The sequence below is a fragment of the Dermacentor albipictus genome, chromosome 8 (assembly GCF_038994185.2).
Source record: "Dermacentor albipictus isolate Rhodes 1998 colony chromosome 8, USDA_Dalb.pri_finalv2, whole genome shotgun sequence".
Lineage (NCBI taxonomy): Eukaryota > Metazoa > Arthropoda > Arachnida > Ixodida > Ixodidae > Dermacentor > Dermacentor albipictus.
Genome location: NC_091828.1, coordinates 75,858,685 through 75,872,147, shown reverse-complemented (window position 1 = coordinate 75,872,147; position 13,463 = coordinate 75,858,685). Strand labels below are relative to the sequence as shown.

At 46.7% G+C, this 13,463-nt stretch overlaps 2 protein-coding genes across 19 annotated transcripts in view; one reads left to right on the top strand and one right to left on the bottom strand.

Annotated features, from left to right (window-relative positions):
* The window catches only part of LOC135921987 (uncharacterized), a 144,032-nt gene that overhangs the window by 72,834 nt on the left and 57,735 nt on the right, over positions 1-13,463 (bottom strand). For 8 of the 17 annotated variants that reach the window (XM_065456397.1, XM_065423894.1, XM_065423885.1 and 5 more), the window contains 6 exons: positions 12,356-12,403; positions 8,072-8,119; positions 6,198-6,245; positions 2,796-2,834; positions 1,739-1,786; positions 288-335 (listed from right to left, as the gene is read on the bottom strand). In XM_065456397.1, coding sequence (XP_065312469.1) covers positions 288-335; positions 1,739-1,786; positions 2,796-2,834; positions 6,198-6,245; positions 8,072-8,119; positions 12,356-12,403 — 279 coding nt within the window. The remainder of the gene's footprint in view (positions 1-287; positions 336-1,738; positions 1,787-2,795; positions 2,835-6,197; positions 6,246-8,071; positions 8,120-12,355; positions 12,404-13,463) is intronic. The other 9 variants (XM_065456408.1, XM_065423911.1, XM_065423922.1 and 6 more) reach the window with 7 other exon arrangements.
* LOC135895820 (uncharacterized) overlaps positions 1-13,463 on the top strand; it is a 155,821-nt gene that overhangs the window by 135,582 nt on the left and 6,776 nt on the right. The gene's annotated exons all lie outside the window — the stretch shown is intronic.

Genomic DNA, 13,463 nt, shown 5'->3' with positions numbered 1-13,463 from the left:
GTAGATACTGATGCCGCGAAAGGCTTCCCTGACGAGCTTATATGAACTGACATTACGTAAATTTCACAAAGTACGATCTAAAACATCTCGAAATCGTTCCGCAGCACGCGACAGCAATACTTTCAAGCAGCGCCTCACCGGATCGGAAAGGCTCGCAGCGCGCCCTTTCCTCCTCACCAGATGAAAAGGTCTATATGAAACAGCTAAATTTTCAAGCATGGCATTCTGTATTCGGTTCGCTGTGTAGGTCTCGTTAATTCCATTAGAGTGCTCCAATGCTCACGTACCTGGTGTTGGTGCAGATGGCCGCGGGGTAATCACAGGAGGTGGAACACCTGCAAGAACAATGACGACAGATGATCATAGCAACGTAAACATTGTCATCACTTGACTCATTCTGTGACGCTAATCTCGGTCAGTTCTGCTAGCGAGCAATGGGCGTCAGGACAAGCTTCTTCATCAGTCGGGCTGGACGCCGCAGCCATCGCTCCACTCATCTTTCTGCCTACGCCGACGGCAGGACGCCATGCTACGTCGGCTGTCGTCAAATCTTCCTACACGTTCTTGACACGCGTACATTGTTTATCCATATTCTGGGGTCCGCTTTCTACGTCCCACCGAATAGTAAGCTTATGGCTCGGTAAAAAACTATATCTGTTCATAATGTGCTCAATGTGAGCATTACAGATGCGGAAGGTGTCATCGAGAATTTAGATACATGCACATTTCTTCTGCTCTGGCTAGTCCGTACCTAGTGTAATATATGCAACCGCTAAATTTTCAAACATGGCATTCGGTATTCGGTTCACTCTGTAGGCCTCGTTAATTCCTTTAGAGTGCTCCAATGTGTGCTCACCTGGTGGTGGTGGAGGTGGCGTAGTAGCAGTAGCGGGAGGCACAACAATTGGAAGAACAATGACAACAAATGTTCATAGCAACGTCAACATTGCCATCACGCGGCCTATTCTGCAACGTTAATCTCCCACATGCACAAATACGAGCCTGTGTTTCTGCTCACCCTTTATAGCAACCAGAAGCTGTGGGAGCAATGTATGTATACTGCCCAAGTGTGTCCAACTGAGACGGGACAAAGGTACCAACCACAGGTTATCTGCTGCAAATCTAGGCGATTGTACTATTGCCACAGAGGGAAATCCGGACGTCTTCTGCACTCAAGTGTGACCTTCAGCAGTAGACCACTCCGAAGATTCCAGAACGCGAGGGATTTTTTCGAATGTAGATTTAGCAATGTATAAAAAGCCGCCGCATCTCTTTCTATGAGTGACCACTGGGCTTGCCGCCATCGACATGCTCTGTGGATTGTTTATTTTGCAGGGTACACGTTCGCCCGATCAATACTTAACGCTTTAACTACCATTTTGCGATTTAGTTGGTCACCGTCAGTATAACGTGATATTTGTACACTTGTTTAGTAGTTCCCATGCAATACAGCATCACACTTTTACTTAAGAAAAATTGCTGTCACACAAAAGGCTTCCATACGTCAATTTGAATGCAATATGTTAATGAATACATCCGCCCATTATATGCGCTGTTTGAGCATTCCAAGTGTGCGAGATGACACCGCGAATTTAGGTACATGCACATTTGCACCGTTCTCGCTCATTCATTCCTCGTGTTGTACAAGAAACAGCCAAATTTACAGAGACGTCATTCTTTATTGAGTTTGCTGTGAAGGTTTTGTAAGTTCTTTTAAAGCACTCCAAGGTGTACGCACCTGGTGGTGGGGGAGGTGGCGGAGCAGGAGTGGGAGTTGGGGGCACAACTGTAGAAACAATGAAAAAAAGTGTCGATAGCAACGTAATCGTCATCATCAGGCTTCATATCCACCGCGACTAATCTCGGGCAGCTCGGCCCGCCATTAATGAGCATAAGACGAGGTTCGCAATATGTTGCGCTGGACCACGCAACCATTGCTCCACTGATCTTTCTACTCACACCAACGGAATTGCGTCTGTGTTTTTCCCCACGCATCTTGCAGTCTTTAAAAAGTACTGTGGTTGGAATGCTTCTAACACAGCTGAAATATATGTATAAACCCATATACATAAACATGTCCTTCAAAAATAAGGATCATATTTAGTAGCACACGAAGTAATGTTGTAAATCTACTAATATCTTCAGGTTTCTAGAAAGGCAAGAGTGAATTCCAGGACGCACAAATTTCGCTGATGTTTTCTTCACAAAGTGCATGTTTCCGGCTAATATCCGCGCACTAGCAATAGCAAAATAGAGCGCTCTGTTGTTTCTGTATCTCACTAACTCGAGCTGCATCACCGTTGAAAGGCGCGGAAAAAATGGACCGGTAAATAGTCACGTATCTGACGTCATTTCACCTGACGCGCAGGCCTGGAACTTGTCCTTTGGTTTCAGTGACGCTTAGTGCATATGGAAACGTGACTTCGTCCAAGTTCGTCCAGTAAATAGAAAGTTAACCAGCATATTGTCACTTCTATCCGTCAGAGTCGTACCACTTTCACTGATATACAGCGTTCTGTATTACCCTCAGTAACAGTTCTGTCAATTACAAGGCTTCTCCTTCGTAGTATGATACATATTCTAGTGAATATATCTCCCCATAATGGGATGAATGTAAGTATTACAACAGTGAAAAGTGTCATCGTGAATTTAGGTGCATGCACATATATTCTGCTCTGACTAGTCCGTACCTAGTCTTCTATATGAAATCGCTAATTTTTCAAACATAGAATTCTCAATTCGGTTGACTGTGTAGGTCTCGTTAGTTATTTTGGAGGGCTCCAATGGGCACTCACCTGGTGGTGGTGGAGGTCGAGTGACAGGACGGGGAACAACTGCAAGAACGATTAGGAAAAGTGTCGATAGCAGCGCGATCATCACCATAATGTGTCACATTCCCCGAATGTCGGGCAACTCGGCTCGCGATGCACGAGCAGAGGGTGAGCTTCGTCAACAGTCGCGTAGTGCGCCGCAGCCATCGCTCCACTCATCTTTCTGCCTACGCCGACGACACGGCGCCATGCTATGCCGGCTGTCGTCAAGTCGCCCTACATGTTCATGGCGCACGTACATTGTTCATCCTTTTCCGGGGACCGAATTTCACATACCTACAAATTTTCAACTTATGGCACGATGCCAGACACCTGGAACTTCTAGACAGGAGTTCAGGCCTGGGTGGAAGTATGGGGTGCTGTAGTACGCCGGCCCAGAACGTTGCTACCACCGGCACGCTGTCGCTGCGGCACTATCGCATTCGTTGATGTCGCCATAGCTGACGATCACAGTCATTGTTGAAAACGTGTCTATTGTGGTGATGCACATCACAAGCGGAGCAAGGAAGAAAGAAAGAAGAGGACGAGGTTAACGGGAAGAATGTCGCAATAAGTTCGTTCTACCTGCAGTGCCCTAGTGAAATTATTACATGGGCGCAGTTGAAAATAGGAACCTGGGAAGAAGATGAACGTCGCGTTCAACGAGCGACGAACCACCATCGAGGGCTACAAAGCAGGTGAGGAACAACATGCCGGGCCACTGGAGGATATCACCACGACTGATGTTATATGGAGCGTTCCAAGCGCCTCCTGGCCGAATCTGAAACTTGTTTTAAAGGACCCATCTTATCTCATGAAACTGAGCCAGTTGTAACGCCGCCAGACAGTGATATAACTGTTATTAACGCACTGCTTAACCTTCAAAAATGCCACATGAAGCAACAGCAGCAGCTAGTAGATCTCCTTGTTACGCTGTCAAGATCTGGAAGCGAGAGAGAAGAACCTTTCGTAAAACCAGACACATTTGATGGAAACTCGTCCGGTGCATGTACATACTTGGCTTCAGCTTTATCAATATGCTTGCTCGAGAAACCAATGTTTGACTAATGAGGATCGCATACAGAACATGCTGTCATTTCTGTGGCCACACGCGGAAATGGTATGATCTTCGGTTACGTATACAGTTGAATGGATCATTGAATGGGTGGAAGGTGAGTTTCTCTCGAGCATTCAAAAAGAATACCATGGAACTTTGGAATAACGCCATATTCTACAGACAGAAAGCAATAAACGTAAGAGAGTATGTGTTGAAAAAGTGGAATTTAATTTGTACAGCCAAGCCCGAACTTCCGAAATCGTCAGTTATCATCCTCATTCACGCGGTACGACAAGAGAGTGCCAGAAACAAGTTCTAGCTAGGTTGCCAAGCACAATGGACCAACTCCTTCAGTCACTGGCACACGTTATGACGACAGATTTTATTGCGCCATCAAAAGAGTCAAGAGTCACAAGTCTAGACCAAGCGACAAGTACACGCGAGGCTCGGTACTTCATAACCAGTCATACCTCCAAAATTCCAGAATTACAGAATCTCACCAATATGCTGAAGAAACGGTGCTCCTTGTTAAATCAGGTGTTTTATCAGTGCCGATGCTTGTAAACAACCGAAACGTGTAAGCATTGATTTACACTGGCGCTTCTGTGAGCGTAATTAATGAAAGTATAATGTAGTCAACCAGCATGTTATCCGAAAAGCCCATTCGTTTGTGTAGCTGCGATGGTTTATCTTGACATTAACATAAATGGACCACAGCAGCTCTTGAGTTTGATGGGTAGAAGTTCGAGGTGTAACCACTCGTCATGTCAACGGTGTACTTCGCCTTTTTTATCACGACTTCATACGAAGAACATGAAGATCATCATACTATGGAATGACAAGGTGACTATTGGACAATACCCGCCGTGGTTGCTCAGTGGCTATGTTGTTGGGCTGCTGAGCACAAGGTCTCAGGCTCGAATGCTGGCCACGGCGGCCGCATTTCAGTGGGGGCGAAATGCGAGAACACCCGTGTGCTTAGATTTAAGTGCACGTTAAAGAACCCCAGGTGGTCTAAATTTCCGGAGTCCTCCGCTACGGCGTGCCTCATAATGAGAAATTGGTTTTGGCACATAAAACCCCATAATTTTTTTTATTGGGCAATCTGAGCAAGATATGTGTTTGACAGAAAAACCCAACGAACGAAAGCCATCATGTGTGGACGACGTAACGCTGAAGTTCCCCAAGCTAATCTGCATTGGGCCCTATCCGGAAGCCACAACCGCGATTGAGGTGGCGTTCGTGCTGCGCGACAGCACAGGTGTGAGAAAAAAAAGCCCTATAGCCTGATCCACGAAGGTCGTGTATGGCTAAGGCAAGGACTTTAAGGCGTGTTAGAAGCAGGGATCATTAGGCCATCGACATCCTGTTTTGGTTCCTCTATTGCCATTGTACCGAGGAAAAATGGATCATTACGACTGTGCACTGATTACCGTATGATAAACAAGCAGACCGATCTTTTTCCACACCCGATGCCTAGGATGGATGACATTATTGATTAGACTAGAGGATGCGAATGGTTGTCACGCATAGACTTAGGCAAAGGTTACTGGCAAGTGGCACTGAAAGAAGAAACTAAGAATTTTAAAGCATTTGTCACACCGGTCGACATTTACGAGTATAATCGGTTACCACTTGGCTGAAAGAATTTTGAGTCGTGGTTCTAGGAGATGATGAACGAAACTCTGAGCAAGTTCATTGGAAAATTTCGCAATGTATATGTGGATAATATCGTGGATATTGTGGTTTTCTCTTGTCCCTCCAGGACAAGGAAAAACCACTAGGGGCATTTATGCATAGTACTGATAGAAAAAGGATCTTGTTCGAATGTACATTTGGCAATGTAAAAATAGCCGACCCGCCTCTTTCCATGAACGACGACAGTGCTTGCCACTATCGACGTGCTCTGTGAGTTGTTTCTCTTGCTGGGCACAAGTTCGCCCGATCAATAGTTAACGCCTTAACTACTGTTTTGCGATTCTGTTAATCGCCGTCAGTGTAACGTGATATTTGTGTGGTTGTTTTGTGGTCCCAATGCAACACAGTATCACGCAATTATCTACAGAAAAATTGCTGTCACATGAAAGGCTTTTATATGGTAATTTCAATGGTATATGTTAATGAATATATCCGCCCGTTATATGCGCAGTTTGAGCATTCCAAGTGTGTGAGTTGACACGGCTAATTTAGGTACATGCACATTTGCTCCGTTCTCGCTCACTCATTCCTCGTGTTGTATAACAAACAGCCAAATATAGAGATGCCATTCTCTATTGAGTTTGCTGTGCAGGCTTCGTAAGTTATTTTAAAGCACTCCAAGGTGTACGCACCTGGTGGTGGGGGAGGTGGCAGAGCAGGAGTGGGAGTTGGGGGCACAACTGTAGAAACAATGAAAAAAAGTGTCCATAGCAACGTAATCGTCATCATCAGGCTTCGTATCCACTGCGCCTAATCTCGGGCAGCTCGGCCCGCCACTAATGAGCATAAGACCAGGTTCGCGATCCATTGCGCTGGACCACGCAACCATTGCTCCACTGATCTTTCTACTCATGCCGACGGCAGTCCGTCATGTTACGTCGACTACCGTCACAATATACTACACCTCCTTGACACGGGTACATTGTTTGCATATTTTTCCGGAGACCGCTTTTTACCTACTGAAAAAATGGTAAAATTATGGCTTGGCATACGACCCACACACTATGGACACGTTTTCAGGCCTGGGTGCAAGAGTATAACCTTATAGCACGCCGACCGAAAACATGGCTGCCACTGGCCTCCGTCCCTGCGGCTGCGTGGCATCAGTTGGCCTCGCCGTAGGTGGCAGATTGCAGTCATTCTTGAAAGGCGTCCTCAACCATCCATCGGGCTTGTCGGAAAAAACACAGTATGTCGCTATATCGTACGCTGTTGTGAACATCTCAGCCAAGCTTTGAAGTCCGTTAGCGAGCTCAGAGCTCGCAAGAGGGGCACGAAGTCACCTATCTCTCAAACGCTCGCTCTTGAAAAGAAGCCTGCTCCTCGTACACTTCGTACTATACGAGATTCCCATACATGGTTGCAAGTGGCCTATAGACGACATTTATCAAGAAGGGTATTTGTATCACTGCGCTTCTGCTTACTGTTACTGTGTATAGCCATTGACGTAGTTTGATAAAGAGGCCGAAGTAAGCGAAAGTCTGCTTGCGAATTTTAATAGGAATGTGCAATTTTGGAAGAAACCAACTATCATCTCTTCACGCTCGGCCGAGGCCACCCGCGTGGGAATTAAACTTTGGCCGCCCTACTTATCCCTGCAGCAGCCGTCCGATCTTGCTCAGTTCGACTTCTTCGACTTGTTAGACCAAGCGAAACTTAAGATGAGACCACATGGACGTTTCCCAGCGTGCGTTTACTCCATGCCCTTCCTGGTGAGATCACTCGGAAGACTTCCTATTGCGCTCTGACAGTTGAGCAATACAGTTTGTATCATAACTGAATAAACAAGGTAGCCAGTGGTACTAGTAGTTTTCAGTTATCAATTCCGAACACAGTTTGCACCACTGGATTCAGAGTTTCTTTTCTATAACACATGCAATATATGAACTGTGGAATAGACCACAGCTTTTCCGACACACTCCGCAAAATCGAGAATATTTCTATTAGTTGCCGCAACAGAAACAGCCGTTACACTAAGGCACAAAATTCTGTGAAACTATGTATTAACTGCTAGCGTAGGTGTTTGTGTGTCTATGTCATTTCTACTGTCTACGACTCTCCTCGCCGATATCGTTGTGCTGCGAGCGGTGTTTCTCCTGCGCACAAGTTCGTCAAATAAATAGATAGTTAACCAGCATATTGGCACTCCTGTCTGTCAGAAACATTGTAAAGTCACATTTATACTAGAGTTTGGCAGTTTCACTGGTATTCAGCGTTATGCATTATTATACAGCAGCATTCCTGTCACTTGCAAGACGTCTCCGTTGTAGGACAAATTGCACATTCTAGCGAATATATGGGCTCATAATGTGCTGAATGTGAGCATTACAAGTGTGAAACGAGTCATTCGGAATTTAGGCGCATATACATTTGTTCGGCTCTCGTTAGTCACTTCCTTTTCTTCTATATGAAACCACTAAATTTTCAAACATTTCGTTCTCTATGCTTTTCGCTGTGTAGGTCTCGGTCTCGTTAGTTCTTTTAGAGTGCTCCAATCTGTACTCACCTGGAGGTAGTGGAGGTGGCGGAGGGCGAGTGACAGGAGGCGGAACAACTGCAAGAACAACGACAACAAATGCTTATGGAAACATTAACATTGCCATCACGCCACTCACTCTACGACCGTAATCTCGGGCAGCTCCACTAGCGAACCCAGAGTATAAGGACCAGCTTCTTCATCAGCCGGGCTGGACGACGCAACCATCCCTCCACTAATCTATCTTCCTACAACGATGAAAGGACGTCATGCTACGTCGTCTGCTGGCACGTTGTTTTACACGTCCTTGGCACGCGTACATTGTTGATCATTTCCAGGATACCGACTTCCGCATCTTATCAAAAGAGCAACTTATGACTCCTGTTTGTATTGTTACTTTACTGGGCATATGAGCTTTGATTCATCATTTAAAAGCATGTTTATAAGCACGTAGTTTCAGGGGCTTTTTCCCGCCATATGTTGGTTTGCGAATGTGTCAGTAGCGAAAGGTGGACAGATGTTTTTTCTTATGATTACCCTTGCAGGCAGCCACGTATTCCACGTATTCTCAGGTGTGTGCATGCCGTATTCTACACAGAAACAGGCACAGCGAACGCAGATCACTTGGAAGCGGCAATGTCCCTGCTGTGCCCTGTTTCTGTACGTACAGTATTTGATTATCCTTAAGATGAAGCTCATTACGACGGACATTTGATGGTTATTGCATGCACATTGTACAGTTTAACATAACTATACTCAATCTAGCTGATTCGAACGCAGTGAGAGACATATTCTTGTCTCGCGAAGTGTCGTCAGTTGGTTAATTGTTAAAGGATAATCAGGCAGGCGTCGTTTTTTATGGGTAATAAAAATGATTTATGTACGAGGCCCGTTGTGTACCGCCTCACGGGAGTTTTCAATTTCCTCTATTTATTCAGGCTTGCGTGTATTCTACAATGATGGGATCAGTAATCCCATTAAAGAAAGTGGTGCATTTTGTTTTTTAGGAGCACAAATGCGTCCTCAGTATTTGTGTGCAGTCTATGATTATTCGGCATATATTGCCTGCTATTTGACAAATTGAAGGAAAGTTTTAAAACGTAGTTCATCGATATAAACAAATCGAGGCAAAAAAATGCTGAATGAAAATGCTGAAATGCCGAGAATAAGGCTTAGATTTAGTAGTTCACCTAAAAATACTGCAAATATACTAACACCTTCAGGCTTCACGAAGCGTCAATGTAACATCCCAATAAAAAACTTAATTATTTTTCTTTATAACTTGCCTATATGCTGCCGATTTCTGTATATTACGAACTACAAGATATATCTTTATATTCCTGGTCTCGCGCCAGCGTCAACCAGACCGCCGGCGTAAGGCGCGTGAACAAGCGACCAGTGAATAGTGACGTAGCAGACGTAATGTCAAATGACGCGCAGGCCTCAAATTTATCTGGAAGATGTTAGAAAGGCAGTCAGAAAGGCCATCGATTATAAAGATATTAGAAAGACACTCGGAAAGGCCATCTGTTAGAAATATGTTAGAAAGACACTCAGAAAAGCCATCTGTTAGAAAGATGTTCATCTGTTTGAAAGATGTTTCATCGTGACGATGAAATAAATTTAAAAAGATTGTATTCTATTTTTTTGGTACATGTTTGTGACTGTCATCCGAGTCTCGAGCGGTTCTGATGAACACGGGGGCCAGTACGGCCTTAAATAACCCTTTGCGGTCTTGTGGTTGTCGACGTCTTCTTCGGGAGTCTCTGGAAGTGGGTTCTTTTGTCATCGACTTCCTGCCCTTCGGGGTTTTTTTCCTTTGTCCTTCCCTTTGTGTAGCTAGGGAAATAATAGTGGAGTACGCTGTTTTGGAGACGATGGCAATTATGTTCACATGGGGATGCCCGCTTGAACCCCTCTCATACTTGACAGGTCCACGCTTACTGTAACAACCTTTCTGGGATGAGGCAAATCTTGTAATGGGAACGAACGCCTGCATGTCTCTCACACCCGCCAGGTCGATAATAACAGTGGGGATGCACCTGAGACTGTTGGCAGATGACGTGCGTATGACCAGCGACGGACGTCTCCGTTCATACTGGGCCACGCATAGGGAGAAGTGACGAGGCGGCTTGTTGCGCGAACGCCAGGATTAGCCAAACAATGGAGGGCATCGAAGACACCCCGGTGGTATAGACGAGGCAGGTAAGCACGAGGATGACCTCTGACGTATCACCAACAAGGGGCACGTCACAGTGAGGAAGCCAGATATCTTTAAACAACAGAGAGGTACTGCTCTTACGAAGCAGCTAGAGCTACGTGTCGACACTCAGGGCAGTAGCCATGGTCGTGAAGTCGATGACTGGTCGGCCATGGTCCGTTGTGTGAATGGCGGCGCGAGAAAATGCGTTGGCAATGGCATTTTTTTTTTCCTCTTGCGTACCGAATCTAGCTGGTGTATTCAGAAATGTAGGCGAGCTGTCCCATTTCGCGGTGGGCGTAGGATGTTCTGCTTGACGCTAAGGCGAAAGACTGTGGTTCATGTTAGTAAGGACATGAAAGGAGTGCCTCTCGAGAAAATGTCGAAATTGCTTCCCAGCATAATGCATAGCGAGCGGCTAGCTCTCTGACATACGTCCTGTAGCACTGATCAGTGGGCCCAAGCTTCTTGGAAAAGAAGGCCATCGGCTGCAACTACCAGCAACGAACTGCTGCAAGAATGCGCCGACAGCGGTGTCCGATTGGTCAACCATGACAGATGTTGGCGCGTCCCATTTGGGCTGGACGAGGAGCGTCGCGTTAGCAATGGCTTCTTTGATGATGCGCCGTCAGCGTTGTCCTTCCAAGCCACGAGAGCATTCGGTGTCTTGATGCCAGAGACAAGTTTGTATAGAGGCTGCAGTATATTGGCGCAGCGAGGAATAAAGCTGCGGTAATAGTTGGCGAGGCCATAAAATTCCCGCAGTTGCCTGGTAGTGGGTGGCTGAGGTAACTCACGGATGGCTGTGATGCGGGTCGACAGTGGACGAATACCGTGGGCGTTTACGCGAAAGCCGAGGAAATTGAACTCCGTAATGCCGAACTCCATCTTCGGGGCATTAACGACAAGACCTAACTTGCTTAGTCTTGCGAGCAGTTCACGTAGGTGGAGCTTGTGGGCTTCGGCGTTGGTGCTGTAGACGAGAATGTCGTCAAGATAGGCAATGCAACATGTCAAGCCACTTAATTCTTGGTCAACCAAACGCGGAAAGGTCTGCGCCACATTACCAAGACCGAGAGGCATGCGCAGATATTGGGACAGGCCGAAGGGTGTTGTGATAGCGATCTTGGTAATATCTGAGGGTTCCACAGGAATCCGGTGGTAGGCTTTCACCAAGTCGACCTTGCAAAAGTTGATGCAGTCGTACAGTGCCCCCATAAAGTCCTGAATGTGAGGTACTGAGTATCGGTCCGGGACAGTGGCCATGTTTAGAGCGTGGTAATCACCGCAAGAGCGCCAGTCACAGGTCTTCATGGGAAGCACATGTACTGGCGAGGTGCAAGGACGGAAGAACGGACAAATGAAGCCAAGGTCAAGCATGTGGTCCGACTCCTTTTTGGTGACAGCTAGGCAATCCGGCGCGAGGCGACAAGACCGAGCAAACACGAGAGAGTCAGTCGTGGCGGTATGATGTCACGCTGTGAGCGACCGAGGGCTGAAAGGCGGACGGTCGTAAGACTTCTGAAAACTCGGCAAGGACAGCTGACCAAGGATCGGGAATGGCCATGTGCGCCTGGAGAAGCCGAAGCGATGGAGTGCGGCAGGAAACTCCTTGAAAGGTTTCGCTCGTCTCGGGGTCCAAGATGCGTCTGTCCGGCACGTCGACGACGAGATTGTATTCTAAGAGAAAATCGGCTCCGATGATGGGCTGGCGCATGGCAGCGATGACAACGATCCAGCGAAAGGTACGACTCAGGACGATTTCAAGAACCACCAACTTTTGTCCGTAGGTCTGGACTGTCGATCCACTGACGACGGGGAGAGGAGGAGAGTCGGGAGGATGTCGGCGCTCAGACAACATATGAGGAAGGACGCGAATTTCGGCGCCATTGTCGACGAGACAGGAGACTTCGGCGACTGAATACGCTGAATGTGAGCATTACAAATGTGAAAAGAGTGATCGCGAATTTAGGTGCATGTACATTCGTTGCGCTCTGGACAGTCGATTCCGAGCGTTGTATATGAAACTGCTAAATTTTTTAACATTTCCTTCTCTATTCGGTTCGCTGTATAGGTCTCGGCAGTTCTATTAGAGTGTTCCAATCTGTACTCACCTGGAGGTGGTGGAGGTGGCGGAGGGCGAGTGACAGGAGGCGGAACAACTGCAAGAACAATGACACACATGTTTATAGCAACGTCATCATCGTTATTACGCGGCATATTCAGCGCCGCTAATGTCGTGCAGCTCTGCTAGCGAGCCAAGCGTATAAGGACCAGATTCATCATCAGTCGGGCTAGAAGCCGCAGCCATCGCTCCACTCATCTATCGGCCTACGCCGATGGCAGGACGTCATGATACGCCGGCTGCTGGCACGTTGTTCTACGCGTTCCTGGCACGTGTACATTGTTCATCCTTTTCCGGGTACCGACTTCCACATCCTATCAAAAGGGCAACTTGTGCATCCGCGCCAGACCTCTATACCCTCTGGACAGGTGAGCAGGCCTGTGTGCCAGTATACGAACCTTTAATAGCATGCCGGCGGAGAACAATACTGCCTCCGGAGGCCGCCGCTGCGGCCGTGTCGCACTCGTTGGGAACGTGTCCATTTTGATTTTCGCGGCACGTTTGGTATTGTGCAGCGGAAGATGAATGCACGGTAATGCGAAACAAGTGTTCAGGGCAGATATGTTCCTGCAATTACGACAGAATGAAAAAGTGCAAGTGTGTGCCTTTTAAAAGCAAAAAAACATGCGGTGCAAACTGATGCGCCCTCTTCCAGCGATATAACTCATGCAGGCTGATTGAATGAAGGTATGACCCTTCTTATTTCTGTTTGTATTAATACTTTACGGCGCATCTGCGCTTTCCTTTCATCATTTAGAAGTATGTTAATAAGCACGCGGTTTCACGGTCTTTTTCCTGCGACATGTTGGTTTGCGAACGTGCCACCAGTGAACGGCGGACAGATGTTTATTATTATGATTACCCTTACACTACGCACATATTCAACGTATTCGCACGTGTCTGCAAACCATATTCTACATAGAACCAGGAAAAGCGAAGGTACTTGACGTGAAAGTGACAATGTCCCTACTGTGCCTTGTTTCGGTACCTACTCAACTGATTAGCCCAAAGATGAAGCTCATTACAACCGACATCTGATAGTTATTGCATGCACATTGTACAGTTTCACATAACTGCACTCAATCTAGCTGATTCGA